Source organism: Ambystoma mexicanum, chromosome 2q, assembly GCF_040938575.1.
Source record: "Ambystoma mexicanum isolate Mex_15411 chromosome 2q, UKY_AmexF1_1, whole genome shotgun sequence".
NCBI lineage: Eukaryota > Metazoa > Chordata > Amphibia > Caudata > Ambystomatidae > Ambystoma > Ambystoma mexicanum.
This window is the reverse complement of record NC_090924.1, coordinates 1,011,662,486-1,011,680,093: the sequence shown is the minus strand read 5'-3', so window position 1 is coordinate 1,011,680,093 and position 17,608 is coordinate 1,011,662,486. Positions and strand designations below refer to the sequence as shown.

General features: G+C 45.1%; 1 protein-coding gene across 1 annotated transcript in view; it reads right to left on the bottom strand.

The window, feature by feature from the left end:
* Positions 1-17,608, bottom strand: part of LOC138569908 (macrophage mannose receptor 1-like) — a 745,141-nt gene that overhangs the window by 391,553 nt on the left and 335,980 nt on the right. Inside the window, exon 12 of the mRNA XM_069648337.1 lies at positions 10,691-10,890. Within this exon, the coding sequence (XP_069504438.1) occupies positions 10,691-10,890 (200 nt within the window). The remainder of the gene's footprint in view (positions 1-10,690; positions 10,891-17,608) is intronic.

Sequence of the window (17,608 nt, the reverse complement as noted above, 5' to 3'; positions counted from 1 at the left end):
CTTTAAGTGTGTTATTCCCATGTGCTATGGGGCAGCAGCAAGTCATCTGTAAGTCAAAGTGGAAGGACACATGGATTTAAGCAAGTTCGGTTGTGACTATTTAATGTAACCAATTAATGAGTCGCTATATCTATCTTTCAATAAGAAGAAGTTGTATCTTTAATTTAGGACTGTCCAAAAGTTTGAAAGGCACGGCCTATTTGTTCTCATTTTTCCTCCCCTTTGCTCCTCTCACTGTGGTACCTCTTCGTCTATGAAACGGGAAAGGCGCTCTTTATTTTCTTTGTTGAAAAGATTTCTTTCCATTGCCTATAGCAATTTGGCTTACCGTTCCTGGAAACTTGTTAACGCTCCGGCCTCTGAAGAGCATGTTCGCCGAAATAAATATGCATTCACCAAATTTGCGTTTTTATGTGAAATCCAGTATTAGCAAATTGTGTCAATTTTGCGTGTGGCTATCTGCCTCATCCTCCCGTAAACAGGCTCAGGATATGCAATGCTGATCAAATCTCCTAAAGCTGACTTACTTCACTCTTTTGAATTTGGTTCCACAATCTAAATGTTAGTGGAATTATTTTAGATTGAGTTAGTATTCATTTTGTATTCATTTCTAAGTTTATGAAACACATTTCTGAAAATGTAATGGCCAAAATGTAGCATCCCAGAACTTCTGTAAAACACCCTCAGTCTTGCTAGCTGACCCCCCATATGATCTCTGTGCTTTGTCCTGTCTCCTCTTCCACTCGTTGGGATGTCCTCATGGCTTCTTTTGACTCCTCCAGAGTCATCCTTAATGTCTACCTAAATGGCACTGTCATGGTCCAAGGTCCTCAGGCCAATCTCCTCCTCTTCGATAGGCGTTTCCCTCGCCTCATCAACTTCCTCTTATCTCAGCTGTCCCCTCCCCTCCTCTCACTCCCTAGCTACCTTACCCACTTTTTCCTCCTCCTCTGCCACTCTTCAGGCTACCTCCCCAACTCCACAGGGCGTACCTCTGATTTGTACCCCTCCCGGAAGGTCTTTAAGGCCGGCAACCGTCTTCATCTTGCCACTCTCGCTCTGCTGTCAAACACGCCTCTGACATTTGCCACCTCCTCGAAGAACTGGACCTTGATGTCCTCGGTCTTACGGATACATGGTTCACGGCTAGCTCTGTCACAAGCTTTGACACTCTACTCCCTGAGGGCTACAAGATCCTCTGCGCACCCAGATCCACTCAACCTGGAGGGGGCATAGCCCTGATCTTTCCTGAGTGGATTCCTGCCACTATCATTCCCATTCAGATTTACTCCTCTTTTGAATGCCTTGTCTGCAGGCTCTCACTCTCTCCTAGCCACTCTCTTACTGTTGCTACTCTACAAATCACCTCTTTTCTCTCTGAGTGGGCCGACCTCTCCTCCTCCCTCCTGGCCTCAACCACTCAACTCCTCCTCCTTGGTGACCTCAACATTCACCTCGATTCTCACTGTCCCTCATCGCTGCTCTTTCGCACCTCTGCGATACCCTCTCCCTCTCTATCCTCCCCTCTGGCCCGACACACTCTGCAGGACACACACTTGATGTCTTGATCTCCCCTGGCCTCCCCCTCTCTATTCCTCTGACCACTCCTCTCTCCTGGAGTGACCACTGCCTCCTCTCCTCCCATCCCTCACTCTCTTCTCCCCAAGCCAACCACACCCCAGCACTTCCACTTACCTTCTCGGACATCCGACCTATGAAGCGTGTGTCAGCTGAGGCTTTCGCTGCCACCTTCTATCCCCCTTCTCCTCCCCTGGCTGACTCACACCCCGACACGACCCTGTCCCTTCTCTACTCTTCCATCTCTGATACTCTTGATGCTCTTGCCCCTGTCATGAGGATCCGCTTGAAATCCAAAGCCAAGTGCAATTCCTGGTATGATTTCGACCTAGCTACATTTAAGGGCGACTGAGAGGAAATGGAGGTCTTCTTGCTCATCCTCTGACAAACTGGCCTGTCGCCTGCTCCAAAGGCAATACCGACTCTCTGTCCGCACCAAGAAGAGAGCCCACATTTAAGCCCGTGTCTCTGCGGCATCCAACAACTCGCCCGAACTCTTTAAAATATGCAAGAAGCTTGCCAACCCTGCAGCAGTCTCCTCTCCTCCTCTTGCCTCCCAGGCTCTCCGCAATGCCCTTGCCTCGCACTTTATCTCTAAAACCCAGGACATCCTGTCCACCCTCGCCTCCCCTCCCCCTCCTATTCCCTCTCAGTCTGTGCTTGGAGACCCCCCTTTAAGGATCCCCCACCATCCTTCTCTTCCTTTCCTATTTTCTCCCCTGACGAGGTCGCTAGACAAGTCCGATCTATGAAAGCCTTGTCAAAATAGGTTCATCCCTGTTCCTCCAAAACCATCAAGGACCACATTGACACCCTCGCTCCTGCCCTTGCTGATTTCTGCAACCACTTGTTTGCCTCAGGATCCTTCCCCTCCCCTCTGAAGCACTCCCTTGTGCATCCTCTTCTCAAGAAACCCACAGCTGATCCTCCCGGCAAACTATCACCCAATTTCCATTACCCACTTTCTGGGCAAACTCCTGGAAAAACTGGCCATCTCTCAGCTTAACCTTCATTCAGATTCTGTTGATTTTCTCCATGACCACCAGTCTGGCTTCAGAGCAGCCAGAAGCACGGAAACTGCTCTCCTCAATATCCGTGAAGATCTGCTCTCCAACCTTGATTCTAACATTCCCTCTGTCCTCATCCTTCTTGATCTCTCTTCTGCCTTTGACACGGTCAACCAAACCATCCTGCTCAACTGTCTCTGTGATAATCTGGGTATCACTGATCAGGCTCCGGCCTGGCTGACCTCTTTCCTCTCTGATCGACCCTCCCAGGTCCAACTGGGGTCTTTCCTATCATCTTTCTTCCTCTCCACCTGTGGGGTTCCCCAGGGGTCTAACCTCTCACCCTGGCTTTTCAACCAATACCTGGCAACTCTCGCTCACTGCATTGCCATTTTCTGCTCAAATTTCCAGTGCTATGCTGATGACACTCAACTCATTTTCCGGCTGCCCTCGGCCACCTCCTCTCCCTCTCTCATCTCTGACTGCCTAACTGCCATTCAAAATAGGTGTGCCACCAATGATCTTTGTCTGAATGCCAGCAAGACGGAGATCCTCCTCATCGGCACACCATCTCCATCCTTTTCCCTCACTCTCTGGCCGGCCTCCCTTGGCCCTCCCCCTACCCCTACCTGCGAGGCTAAGAACCTTGGCGTCATCTTTGACTCCACACTTTCCTTCTCGGCCCATATCTCTGATGTCTTTAAAAAGTCAAACCTCCGACTGCACCTCCTCAGAGGTATTCTGCCTTTCCTCTCCTTCCCCCAGAAGCTCATGGTATCCCAAGATCTGGTTCTCTCTAGCTTGGACTATTGTAACAGCATCTTTCTAAATCTACCTGCCTCTACTCTCCGCCCTCTACAACTTATCCAGAACAGGACTGCAAGACTTGTCCTTGGCCTCAAGCCCTGGGATCGTATCTCTCCAGCTTTGAAATCTCTCCATTGGCTCCCAGTGGATGCAAGGATTCAATTCAAAACCCTCTGCATTATCCACAAGGCTTTCTGGGGCCTGGGTCCAAAATACCTTCAGCTATCCCTCCGCAAATACCTCTCCTCTCGAGCTCTTCGCTCCTCTACCTCTAACTCCCTCAGGGTCAGTCGTTTTTCAAAGAAACGAGCTGGGGGTAGATCTCTATCTTCTGCTGGGGCCTCCCTCTGGAACCGCCTCCCTGCCACTCTAAAACTTGAGGAGAACCATCTCTGGTTCCGCAAGCACCTCAAAACCTTCCTCTTTGCTTCTGCCTTCGCTCCCCTTATCCCCTGCTGATCTGCTCTCTTGGCACTGTGCACCTGGCCACCCTCTATCCCCTGGGCCCAGGTACCTGCTCACCCTGCCACCTTCCTGCACTGCCTCCTGGCCACTCCTTGCACTGGGGACTGTATCTGTACCCATACAGCGCCCCCCCATTTTTCTTCTTTTTCTGCACTTATTCAGACTTACCCAGTCTGCTGCCTTAAACACAGCACTTGCCACTTGCTGGCTGCACTAGCACAGTTTGCCTCAATTTTCTAATTATTTTATTTATCTGCACTCCTCGGCTTCTGCACTTTCCACTCTCCCCCTTCCATGCACTTTTTCCCTTTTCCCTTTCCCATGCACTTGCACGTTCTCAATGCCACTGGGCCTAGTAAGATCGTTTTTATGTTGTGCTGTGTTCTCCCTTGTTCCCCTCCCTTGCCTAGTCGCGCTCTGAAACACTTGTGTACGAGCGCGATACAAATAAAATATCATATCATATCATATCATAATACTACATCCCTACCTTTTTCAATATGTACATCAAAATCATTGTACACCTTTCAGGCGACCACTTCATATCCAAAACTGATGTCAGTGATTAGATTTTTTGCATCCTTGCTTCCACTCCAACTTAACAAGGTTGGCAGATTTCAACATCTCTTATGTCTAAGTTCACTCCTTCTCCTCCTACGAACATCATTTAGTGGCATTTGGGGTACCAGCTTCGACCCTTGGAAACCTAATTGGTAAAAATAAAGTGTGCCCTGGGGGATGCTGTAGTACTCAGCTCAACCACAACACAGGACTACCTCTTGATAGATGTTTAAAGGACTGATTGTTTGGGGGATAGGTGGTCCTAATGCAGAACACTTTATTGTTCATGCAAATTGTGAAGTATATGGCCCACTTATTTTATCTATAGCAAGGTATTTCAGGTACTGAGTTATTCACAGAAGATTTCACTTGGCTCTCCTGTCAGATCAGCTACAAAAGGACAGATCTTTGGGCTCTGGAGATAAGGCTGAGTCAAAAACATAGCCAACAATGCAGATTGTACTACCATGGTCAGTGGTCTCCAGCTGCATAGGACCAGAGCTGTCAATTACTTGAGTCTGCTCACAGTTAGGATCTGCACAGCTTCCTTTATGTGTGTCAGAGTTCTTTGGAGAGAGGTTGGGAGCCACAGGATTGGAGGTTTCAAGCTAGAGTATGGTGTAGATGGGTCTGTACCGAGGGAGTCACAGTTCTAGTGCTGAAAGGTTGCCTGGAGGACTTCAGTAACAGTGCACTGTTACTTCAGGTAAGGATGTCAGCCCTCACAGTGCTAGCACATTGTGATATCTGTTCGATATCATAGTTTACCCTAAAACAGCTTCTGACCTCAGCTTCAGCTGCCAGTGCATCTCAGTTCTGGCGCTCTTGCCTCTCTGTCCTTGATTGGACGCAAGAAGCAGGCAAGCAAGGCTTCTAAGGACGGTGGGTTTGAGTCTTACAATATGGAAGCGATACTAGAACCCCTTCGTCCACCAGAATTACAAGGCAACTACCAAATTGGAAAGGTCTTCGCACTGGAGCAGTCCTGCAAGAAGAACCTTGTGTACTAAATGAAGTAGGATGGATATGTGGATCTGGGGCACCTCTAGCCTCTGGTGATCCTGATTAAGGGACTTTGGGCTCACTATGAGGAAGAACGCTTTCCAAGAAAACCATGACACTCGGATGGTTCTGCTATTTTACTGAACCAGAGCCTGACTGTAAAGACCCTTGAAAGTGATGTATTCTCTCTGTCCCTGGTAGAACTCTATCTGATCACATCCTCCTCTTGCAAGCAGCTCCCCCAACATCCTGAGCCCTCCCTTTCCTTACATAGATATGGCTTGCAAGGCTGCTATGCAGTACCATGTACACTGCCACCTACAATGCACCTCTAGCATTTGATCACTCAGTGCAATGTGATAGCACACTACTTAATCTGGGGAGAATATCTCTTTGTTACATTGATCTGGGACTAATCAAATTATATCTCACAAGCTATACAATCCAAGCGTGTCTTATTGAAAAATACATCAACCAAAACCACCTTCTTCTGTAGTAATATAGAACATCTTCTATATGGTCAGCCAGCTGTCATAGAAATTAGAAAATATGGGTGCATTGACGTAGGTGACAAAATCAAGCAGGCCTCTATCTCTGATAATATCTCCTTCCAACTTGTCTATGACATCCCCTATCCCACATTTGCTTGTGCAGATGTCATTTCCGAATCATTTTCTGGGTGATTCCCTACTGTACATCATACCTGACAAAGCTTTTCTAAAGACCCTAGTTATCTTTCTGGAAAGCACTAGCTACAGTCAACTTACTAAAAACTCTACATTAGTTTGGCAACACAATTGATTTAAAATTATCGAGACACTCACTCCTCCATCCATTATGAACTGGATGGATCATTCTCATTCTGTTCCCTTTTCAGTGCAATTGTTTCTTTGGGAACCTAATGTTGTTCCACAGTAAACTCCTCAGAACTGTAAAAGAGTCTAGAAAGAGATCAACCCTAGCTCTTCCATTGGAAGGGCAGCTCTATAGCAACTTGTGTGTTGATTTCCAGTTTTGACTCTATTGTCAACCTTAATCATTCCATTGCTATCCGTGTTCCAAATAAAACTGCACGTTACCTAATACTGCTACCCTGCAGTGCTGAGGGGCTAAAAGAGCTTTTGTATCTCTTTGGGAAGAATAGGTTCCTATACTTAGACACTTCACCCTCAGATAAACTCTGGGAGCTTAATAGGTAACGTGGGGGCCTCTTGGGAGACCCAAATCTGCTAATTCCGGACACTTCCAATATGTAGTTTAGATAATTTTGTTTTCTGAAGAATTCAATTTATTGGAGTCATCTATGGGCCAAATCCTTGAATGGCAAATTGATCACTTTGCTAATGCTAAAACATGTTCTACAATGGGCAGGTATTAATTTCTCTTAATAGACACAGCTTGTTCTGGTCTTGCTGCTGTTGATAGTCACCTGAGTGGCGGGCCATTCCAGCTGTTACTGGCTCTTCAGTTACATCCAGGCTTGTCTAAGGCCATTAACAAGGGTACCTGGGCCATTGTCGACCCCTACGTATGGTGTGCCTCCCAGGTGATTATCACCCTTAGCACTGCAGCACATTCAGTGTTTTATTTCAAAAAGAGGTTTTCCTTCGACAATAAGACATCCAAATGTTTTGAATGCAGTCAATATCAGTAGGTATTCACTTAGCTCCAAACATTCTGATTGGCTGGGAGAGGGTCAATGATGATCTTCACGTGTAAGTATTATTATTACCTTATTTAAATGTACTCAAAAGGGCATCATTCGGTCTCGGGAAGATAGCTCAGGGGCAATGCACTTGCCTTGGAAACAAGACGACACGGAGCACCGCAGGTTCGTTCGGTCCCCGGGTCCGCACTTAGAATTAAGCGCGTTATAAATAACCTATCATATCATAAACATCCTTACAAATTCACTTCACATATCTTTTGATGAAGGGTGGAAGAGTTCCCTTATATTGGATGTATTGAACTGTGCATTTGCTACATTTCTCTATGGGAGGAGAGGGCACATAGGTTGCTGCTTTGCATATAGGCTTCCAGTGCACGGTGAGTAATGCTTTCCCAAGTCATGTTACTTTGCTCCATTTCCAGTTCCTGTACATTGGGTGCAATTTTAGAACCCAATTAAATTTTGACAAATACACATGGAGTTTAATCCATAAAGAATTTACCTGTAATAACTCTTGACTTACACTTGGCTTATTCTTGGAGAGAGACTGGTAGCTTCACAAAGAGGTTACCAGTATTAACTCTGATGTACTCCAGGCTTATTCCAGGAAGTAGAAGAATAAGTCAGAGATAAGTCAGAGTTACTTCCAAAAACCTTTTTTTAATAGGATAGGCTTGCCCCAGGAGTAACTGACCTACTCTGTTTAAAGATCTAACCTTTATTGCCAGTAAATTATAGAACAAATATCTTCTATTGCATACAGAATTATTGATGGGCATGTATCAACTACAGGGATACATTCCACAGTGGTCTGAGTGACATCTGATAGATAACGAAAGCAAAGTTGAAGTTACGTATGAGATGATATGATATTTTATTTATATCGCGCTCATACACAGGTGTTTCAGAGCGCGACCAGGCGAAGGGAGGGGAACAGGTGTTACGTCTCCCGTTGCTCGCCCCATTAAGAATCACACAACCACAAGCCCCACACCACACCTAACAACAAGAGCAGTCCCTGCACATAGAAAGAACCAGCAGTTTGCCTGGCGTAGGAGGACACCAGCCTGTAGCCCCGGCGTCTACCGTCCTTTGTTTCGCTGGCAGTTACCATGGAGGCGCGCTCACGGCTGGTCACGCCCACGAAGACTCCCACGGCAATGAACATCCAGCATTCCGTGACCACGTGATCACGTCACATCTCACACGTCCGTGAGACACATCACGTGGTTACTTAATCAGCTTAAAAGCATCTTGGCAACGTGGGTACAGCGCTTCACAGCTGATCTCTTGAGGATTGTGTAGCGCCTTGGTTTACCTGTTTTTGATCATGGATTTTACGACCTCAGACTGTTCTTTGGATTTGTCTTGCTTGCCTCTCGGATTTCTGTTACTTGGATTCCACCTTGTTTTCCCTGGCACCCTGACCTTGGAACTCTCTTGGACTGCCTTTGGATTATCCTCTCTGAATCTCGAATCTTGGAACTTGGTTTTTGAACTTCTTGCCTTACTGGTCCATCTACATCAGACCCAGGTGTGTCCCACCTCGAGCCGTGCAGAACGCTTCTTTCACCACTACCAACAATCTGTGGCTCTTACCACATTTAGGACACCACTTGCAACACTTCTGGGTAAGCCTTGTTAATACTGATTGTTACCCGTTACCCGTATCAATTGCACTGCTCCTGTTTAACCATTAACTATTGCCTTGCAGCGGTCAGGGGTCCTTCCAGCGTTCCTGCTACCTGATTGACGGCTCAACACACCTGTGGCCTCAAAGATTGCACAGACAGTGTATCCTTTCTGTCTGTGCGGTACTTGGGGACGGAGGTTCAATAATCTGCACGACCATCAAGATCAGAACAACAGGGCAGAAACAAAAACAAAGATTTTACTAGTCCCAGTGACATTGAGAACGCTCAATTGCATGGGGTAGGTAAAAGGGGGAAAGTGCATGGAAGGGTGGAGTAATTGGGAAGTGCAGAGCATAGGAGAGAACAAAATAAATAATAAGTCGAATAAATAAATAAAGGTGATAAACAGTGGTAGTGCAGCCGGTAGGTGGCAAAGTGCTAGGTTAGTCAGATAGGGTGTATCTGATAAGTGCAGAGTAAGTGTGGGTGGGGGACTGTATGTGTACAGATACAGGTCCCAGTGCAAGAGGTGGCCCAGAGGCAGTGCTGGAGGGTGGCATGGTGAGCAGGTGCCTGGGCCCGAAGGACAGAGGGTGGCCAGGTGCACAGTGGTGATGGTGATGCTTTCTAAGTCCGAGGTGGAATATACCTTATAGTTGAAAGCTACCCACCTCTACTTGTATGTCACATAGGCCTCCCTTGCATCCCCTTACTGCCCTCTGCATCGTCACCATGGAGCAGCATTGCAGGGGAGGCATGAGGGTATAATACACAGTATGAAAAAAGCAGGTTCCATATCCCATCACCCCACAACAACCCAGATAGCAGAAAAGAAATACCTTGCAGAGAGATATAGAATTATATGTGGGTGACTTTCAAATACAGGGAAATATTCCACTGAGGGGTTCTCAGTATCATCTGCTAGACAACAAAAGCGAAGCTTGACCTGTATATGAAGTGACTCTGAACCTCTAAGTGGAATATTTCTCCACAGGTTGATTATCATTCATATATAATGTTATGTCGTAGATGTATTTATTTGAGGAGATCTTCAGCCTGCTAGTACATTGGCAAGGACTGAAAGTGAGCTATTTGGAAACAAAGGTCCTTTCCTCAAATATGATCTTGTTTCTTGATAAGCAGTGGGCCTCCTGGGGTAATGTAAACAAGGTTGTGTTTACTTTGTGGAGTCGCTTATTTGAAGTGCTGTAGGGAGCAGTTTGAGGTGGGACGCGACACAGAGCCGACCACGTGGTATGGAGATGTTGCTTCGTACAACACCAGTTAGTATGTAGGTGAAAGCGTGGCGTCACCACAGATAATTATTACTTTCATAGTTCTTTGCAGTGACATGATAGTGGGAGTCATGTCAAATAGTCACTGATACATCTTAATGTAATCCATATACAACAATGCGAATCTCCCTACTATAATGTAACAGCAGCTGATTATCCATTCCATAATCCTTTGCCATGACAACACAGTAGGAGGGCTCAGCATTCAGAAAGGGAGCAAGTTGCTAATCATAGTGGATTAGGTTTATGATAATACATAGGTTTGAACTATCTGCTAAAGAGATGTATGTGTAACTACAGGTCTGAGGCTGGAATTGCTACAAGGCTGACTCAGCCTTTCATCGGTACTAGAAGCGTATGAGGCATTCCTATGATAAAACTACAGCAATGATTATTTAAGAATGATGGGTACACGGTGGAGCAGTATGTACAATGGCCCATTTGGATAGCCATTTCCAGCACATCCGATGTACACAGTTCCTAGTGCAGGTTCTCAATATACAAAGGACCCATCATTTACAATATAGGGAATAAAAGCTGCATGAGATCAGATTTGCCAATGATCAAGCACGTCCCTTAGACCCAGGGCAAAAATTCACAAACTAATCAATACCTTTGTATTTTATTGTCTTTATTCATTACCATTAGCTGCATTCAAAAATGCCTACTTACCTTAAAACATGAATTAGTATTTTTCTTGGTGTGCCATTCATCCGGGCATTTTGGGGGTGCTGTTGTGGTTGGCATTGGAGGCGGAGTTACACCCACAGCCAGTTGTTTGCAGACGGCCTTCACTTTCTCTGCACATTTAATCAAATCCCACAATCCACCTGCAACTCCAGTTCTCATCGCAACACATCCTGGTTGTCTTCCTTTGTGTCATAGAGAAAAACATCAGCTGACATGGCAGACTTACTTAAGAACAAGAGACAGAATAGAATACACACCAGGGATGATAGTATGATTGGCAGGAACACAATGTGGATACAACATCACCAAAACCCAATGTGAAGAGAGACTTTACAGATGCCAGCTGATTTATAGCACACAAAGAAACGAATGGCAGGTATTTTTTCTTTAAATTAGATTAGATAATATACTTTTTAAAGAGCCGGATTTGTATTAATCACGGGGTTATCAAATGTGCATTTTTCCCTGTACATTTAGCCTTTTACTTTATAACTCTACTAACACTGCTCACAATGGAGAAGAGTACAGCAATGCAGGCAACGCTTGTAGCTGGGACGTCATTTGCAGCCAAATGCAATTAGATTTTCAATGATTTACTCAATTGAAACAGTTACTGAAAATCAGTAGGTCCACCTTAACTGTCACTTAACTAACCTTTTCTTACTGTATTTATAGCAGTTTGTTATACTATATCTTACCCGGCCCATAGTAGTAAATTTCCATTACCCGCTGGCATATTTGCACCAATTAAAATAAAAGAGCCACTGACCATGGCTTCCTGCTGTAGCCAGTTTCCACTTCAGTAGTAAATCACCATGGACCACTGACCAAGGCCTTTGGCCATGGCCTCTGCCACTTTGCACCAATTCGGGTAAAGGACTGTGGCCCACTGGACCTGGCCATGGCTAGTTACACCACTTATTTCAAAATATCTTTTTTTCTGTTCCTGCAGGATTATCATGGGAACCACTAAAATTGGGCCAAATAATGGCTGCATTTTATTTCTGAAAAGTCCAAGTGCAGCAATGTACCATGGGAGATATCTAAAAGCTTTTGTGGAGTAGAGGTCACTGCCTTCACTGTCAAATTGCAAAAACACTACTGAACTGATTCACAACAAACCACCACAAGGCAAATCTGCACCTCTGTGTGTCCAACTTGGTTCTAATTTGCTGCAAATCCGCACTGTGAATGTTCCTGTGCACAGGTTCAAAATATGCACTCGCCTATGGGAAAATGATTGGGATCATTCAAAAACAACATTTTTTTAATGTCTTAATAACATTTGAACCTTTTGAATAATGTGCTCAACTTTTCAAATTTAGGGGGAACGGGCCTGACTTTATCTTTGTCATATTTCAGACAGACATGTTAAACGAGTCAAAAGTTATAAGCAATAAACGTTTTGCAAAAGTGAATGGCACACATAATCATGGTGATACGTGTAGAAATGCAAGGAGATCTGATCATTCTCAGGACATTGGGCCTCATCACAAGTACAGTGGTGCAGTAAAAAAGGTCAGTAAAATCAAGGTAACTCAGTTACTGCCGCATTACTGCACCACCGTAATATAGGTTTGGTGGTGAGGTAGAGGAAAAACCTCCTGTAAAATGCTGGAGGTAATTCTGCTATCTTATTGGCAAAATCACCTGAATTACCACTGGCGAAAATGACCACAGGCAGTAATTCCACCAAGTTACCCATGGAGCCCAAGTTACCCATGGAGCCCAAGTTACCCATGCAGCCCTAGGGACTCCATAAATGGGGACTAACATTGCAAGATCAAATGGCGGTAACTGTATATGCATTTGGCAGTATTCTGGTAGATTTACCACTGGAATACCTCCAAACCTGTAATGAGACCCATTATGGCTTTAAATTGACCTGGTTATGATTATTGTCTGCCCTATTTTGATGGTATATTCCTATTATAGTTTAGCAGCACACTGTAGGAGTGCTCTTTTCTATGTGCAGCACAGGATCAAGGTCTGTGTTTCTAAAGGAAGCCTGTTTCCCTGGGCAGTTTTGAGTATTATTTAGCACTATCAATTTTGCTCTCATTCTGTGATTCTGTGAGTGTGCTGCAATCATTTTGGCTTCCTCATTTAAGGTGTGACCAGCTTTCTTGTCTGACACTTGATTTCTCCTTCCTTAAGAGAAGGGATTTCTTTGTGGTCCCCTACCCTAATTTGATGGACCTATCTGGTTCCCCCCTGCTCATAATGCCATACACCACTCTCAGTATTGCCTTCTCCTAGAAGCAGACCTGCATGCATTCCCTCTATTGCTCTCCCATGGAGCACAGCAGATCTGAGCTTTAATTTTTCCTGTCCTTATTTGGCTTCTGGGGGTGGTGGGTCTTTCTTCCAGGTAGTGCTATGCTTTGGCTGCTAGTGGTTTGCGAAGGGATGGAGACTGTCTTAAAGGTGATGCCCGCCTTGAGATATAAGCAGCGCAGCTCAGTGATCGAAGTGGGTGAGAGCGGTCGGGAGTGGAGCTCCTCTGCTTCTTTTAATTAAGTTTTACCGTTCCTATACTTTTATTTTAAAAAGAAACCGTTGCGGAATGGTTTCGTTTGAAAATAAAAGTGTAGGAAGCAGTTGAAACTTGCACTTTTAGTGCACTGCACTGGACCTGCCCCTAAAAAGCAGGTGCATGTGTTTTGCGGTTTGTATTGTGTGTGGGAGGGGGGCATCGCAACGGGGTTTGTGGGCAGCGGGGGCAAGCCAGTAGGGAACATAGTTCCACTACTTCTTTTCGTAGACTTCGACCACTGGCGCAGCTCCTTGAGGATCGGGGTCATGTGGTCACATTTGTAAAGTTCTTTGATGAGATGTGCTATGACTTGTTGGATGCCCTTTAGCAGGTCCTGGGAAGGGGTTGGTAAGCCTACAATGAGGGAATCACCACTGACTATGTGGGAACGGAAGCGGGCTTGGAGTATAGTTTTTAGGTCTGAAGCTGGGATGTAGGGCCTGATTTTACTCAGTGGCGTGAGACAAAGACAGAATATTTGGGTGATGTGAACATTGCAAGAGATCAATTTAATAATTTCTGCAAGTTATTTTGTGCTGGGACGAAGCTTAAGGGTGAACAAGTTGAGCTTCATTTGTGTCAGCCAGTGTTGTACTGGAGTGAGCATTGGTACAGATTCAGAGGAGGATAAATGGTGTCTTCTTGGGGTTAAACTTCACATGGACACCAGACACCCAAACTGTATGAAGGAGAAGCAGTGTTAAATCAATGGACATCACTGACAGAGTTGATCCTAAAATGGTGCTGTTTGGCGTTGACGTGCTGGTGCATTTTGAGGTTGTAATTAGGAGTTACCCTTGTGAATCCATGTACAGTCTGATGCTGAATAGTGTGACGATGGAGCCATGATGCACGCCATAGGCTATGGGTGATGCTGGGATCTGTTGGGGCCCCTCGTAACAAGCAGGAGCCTGTATGGTAAGTGGTGAGCCACAGAAAGACATGTTCATTAAGGTCCATGTGGGTGGGGAAGACATTGAGGAGTGCTTTGTGGTTGGTCTACAGAAACCTCGAGCATTGCTATATGCTTGATAGGGATGGCATAATTGATCAACTTGATTGATGGCTGTCTAGCATCTGTGGAAGGGAGACTGGAAAGCCTGCAGCAGGAACACCGGTGTAGAAACATTCCTGCCCTTTTTTTTAGAAGCTATAGATTTTCACAGAGAAATGTCACTTCTAAATCTCTCTATATATAAAACGTAAAATGTGTGTGTGTGTGTTTGAAATGTCCAGCATACTTCCCAACATGCTAAAAACCTGATATTTGGCATTTGGGTATGTTCCATGGTGTAGAAAATGTAAAAAGCATAGAGTATACATGTTTCTAATTCATTCTTTTAAGCGGTCTGTAATGCTTACCCCTGCCATATGTGGATATGTGTGTGTGTGTATGTTTGAAATGTTCAGCATATCTCCCAACATGCTACAAAGCTGAAATGTGACATGCGGGTAGGTTCCATGGTATACACAATGTGAAAAGAATAAAAGATAAGTGGTCTGCAATACATACCCCTGCCATATGTGGATATGTGTGTCTGTTCGAAATGCTCCGCATACTTCCCAACATGCTACAAACCTGAAATTTGGCATGTGGGTAGGTTCCATGGTGTAGACAGTGTACAAAGTATAAAACTAAATGTTTCAATTTTTTTAAGTGGTCTTCAATGCTTACACCTGCCATATGGCTCTTTGCGCCGCAGTTCTGCCGTAGTTCTACGTAAACTTCAGTAATTCATTGTTTCTAAACTTTCCACACTTTCAGCATTCTAGCTGCCATTAGCGGCACCCACTTTTGTAGTCATGTGGGTGACACAAAATGGTGCTTTTGTAGTAATGAGGGTGACAAGAAACGGTGCATGTCTTTTCAATAGTGTCCGCAATTACGTTGTTTGTCACATCGTGGCAAATCTCTCATGATAATTACAGGAACTTCATTTCCCACAGTAGTTGATCAATGTATGCCATCTCAATAGTAAGAAGCTTACATGCTTCAGCTGTACACGTACGGGGACAGCACTTCAATCTTACACGCTTCAACCCTACACATACAGCTGTTATGTTGAGGTCGCTGCTGCCTCGGCTGTAGATCGGGAGACCAATAATGTTGCTGAGCAATCTCAACGCACCAGCTCAAAGGAGCTGTAATCGATTGTGTTGTTATTTGGGTAACGCAAACAACCATGCAACATCATCATCTATATCCATTCATTGAATGAACTTCAAACTAGGACTGGGGTGGGAATTACAGTGCGAAGCACAGGTACACCTGCTAGTATCAGATAAACAGGGGCACGTAAACACCCAACATAAACAAATTCAACTACCTTGAAAACTCCACTAAAGTAACCGACACCTCTACCTGTGAGGTTTACAATGGCATGCACCATAAGCGCAGTGGAAGGACTGTGGTGGTATTGTATTCGCGACTTCATTCAGTGGTGTAATCACATCCCTACGAGAAACCAGAATTGTCATTCAGAGATATGATGAATAGGCCTTGATTTTTTTTTGATAACATATTTTATTGGTGTTTTAAAACAAATAAACAGATAAACAATCAATACATGCACACTGCTGGTATGGGTAATTGGCTGTCTCCGATTGATGTACACATAATATTGCAAATTGGGTCAACTTTTTATCCGAACCCGGGAACAACACCCAGCTGCTTTATCCTGCGGGCGCCATGGGCATCACGGGGGTGCTTTTCGACATATCCCAGTGGCCAATTCTCCTGTGTTAGCCCTCATTGGGCTTCTTCCCATTTCTGCCACACTTTCGGTGCTTTAGCCGGGCATCCTCTGGCTGAGTATACCCTGTATTCCATTGCGACACAAATATCCACATCTGTCCTCCATTGTTCATAGCTCAGTGTTTGGTCCGAGCCAGGTTTCTGAGCAATGTTCCTTTTCAAAAGTGCAGTAGTGGTGAACAGAATCAGTTTTGCATATCTAGATAGATCAATTTCATCATCTATTCCCAACAGTAATAGCTTAGGGTTTCTGGGAATTGTTTTTCCCATAACTCTGGAGAGTTCCACACAACATGCCTCCCAAAGTGGTTGGATGTGTGTGCAATCCCACAGGATGTGGAAGAAGGTGCCTTCTTCTGTTTTGCATCGCAGGCAATTCGGGTCATTTATCCTTCCCCATCTATATAGGGCTACCCTAGGATAGTATACTCTATGTAGTATCTTTAACTGGATCAGTCTAAGCCTTGATGATATTGCTATCTCCCTAGGGAACATCAATGCTGTGACCCATTCCTCCGGTAGTATAGCCCCCACATCCGACTCCCATTTGGTCCGCAGCGACAGCAGATCTGGTGTGCCAAAGGAACTTATGGCACTGTACAGAACCGATGTCACTTTATGGTTGATTTGTTCCGGGAATAAGTTTCTTTCAATGGGGGTAAAGTCCGGCAGAGAACTCACTTCCGGGAGAATGCTCTGTAATGCGTGTTGTAGTTGGGCATAGTGGTAGTGCTCAGTTTGGGGAAGTCCAAATCGGAGAGCCAACTCCGCAAAAGGAACCATAGTGTCATCCTTCACAACGTCTCCCAGTGTGAGCGATCCATGCCGAGACCAATTCGGCCATCTGAGGAGCGTGTATACACCGGGAAGGTTTCTGTTATTCCACAGAGGTTGCACCTGCGATAGTTTGTTGCCCCATCCCACAAATTTATGTGCATCTATCCAGATTTGTGTTATCTGAGCTCGCATGTTGGGAGTGGCCGTGCAGGCTCTTTTCTTGTAGAGATATTGCATAATGGGTTTCCCGGGAGTGTCGAGTTCTAAAGATCTGTTATGTGGCGCACCTGTGTCGCCGTGTAACTGGTCATTCACTTTCATCAATTGACTGGCCCAATAATACGTTTGCATTCGGGGTAGTCCTATTCCGCCCTCCCATATGGATCTTTGGAGCGTGGCGAGAGCTATACGTGGGTGGCCGTCATTCCATAGCAGTTTACGAAGTGTCTGATCTATTTTCCTGAATATGTTTGAAGGAATATATAAGGGGGCGTTCTGTAATATGTACAGGAGTCGGGGCAAGGCCATCATGTTAAAGAGCGCAGCTCTACCCAGTAATGTCAGAGGAAGGGATGACCAGTGACGGGTGTCCTCTGCAAATCTTGTCATGACTGGGTACAGATTTCTGGGAACAGAATCATTCAGATTATTTGTTATTAATATACCTAGATATTTGAATTGTTCCCTTTCTACCTGGTAGGGACATTGGGGAGGGATCGATTCTTCCTCTTGTCTAAGCGGGAACAGAGTAGATTTAGCCCAGTTTACTCTCTTGCCGCTGAAGGAGCCGTATTTCTGGAGTAAGTCAGTCACTCTGGGACAGGATCTAACC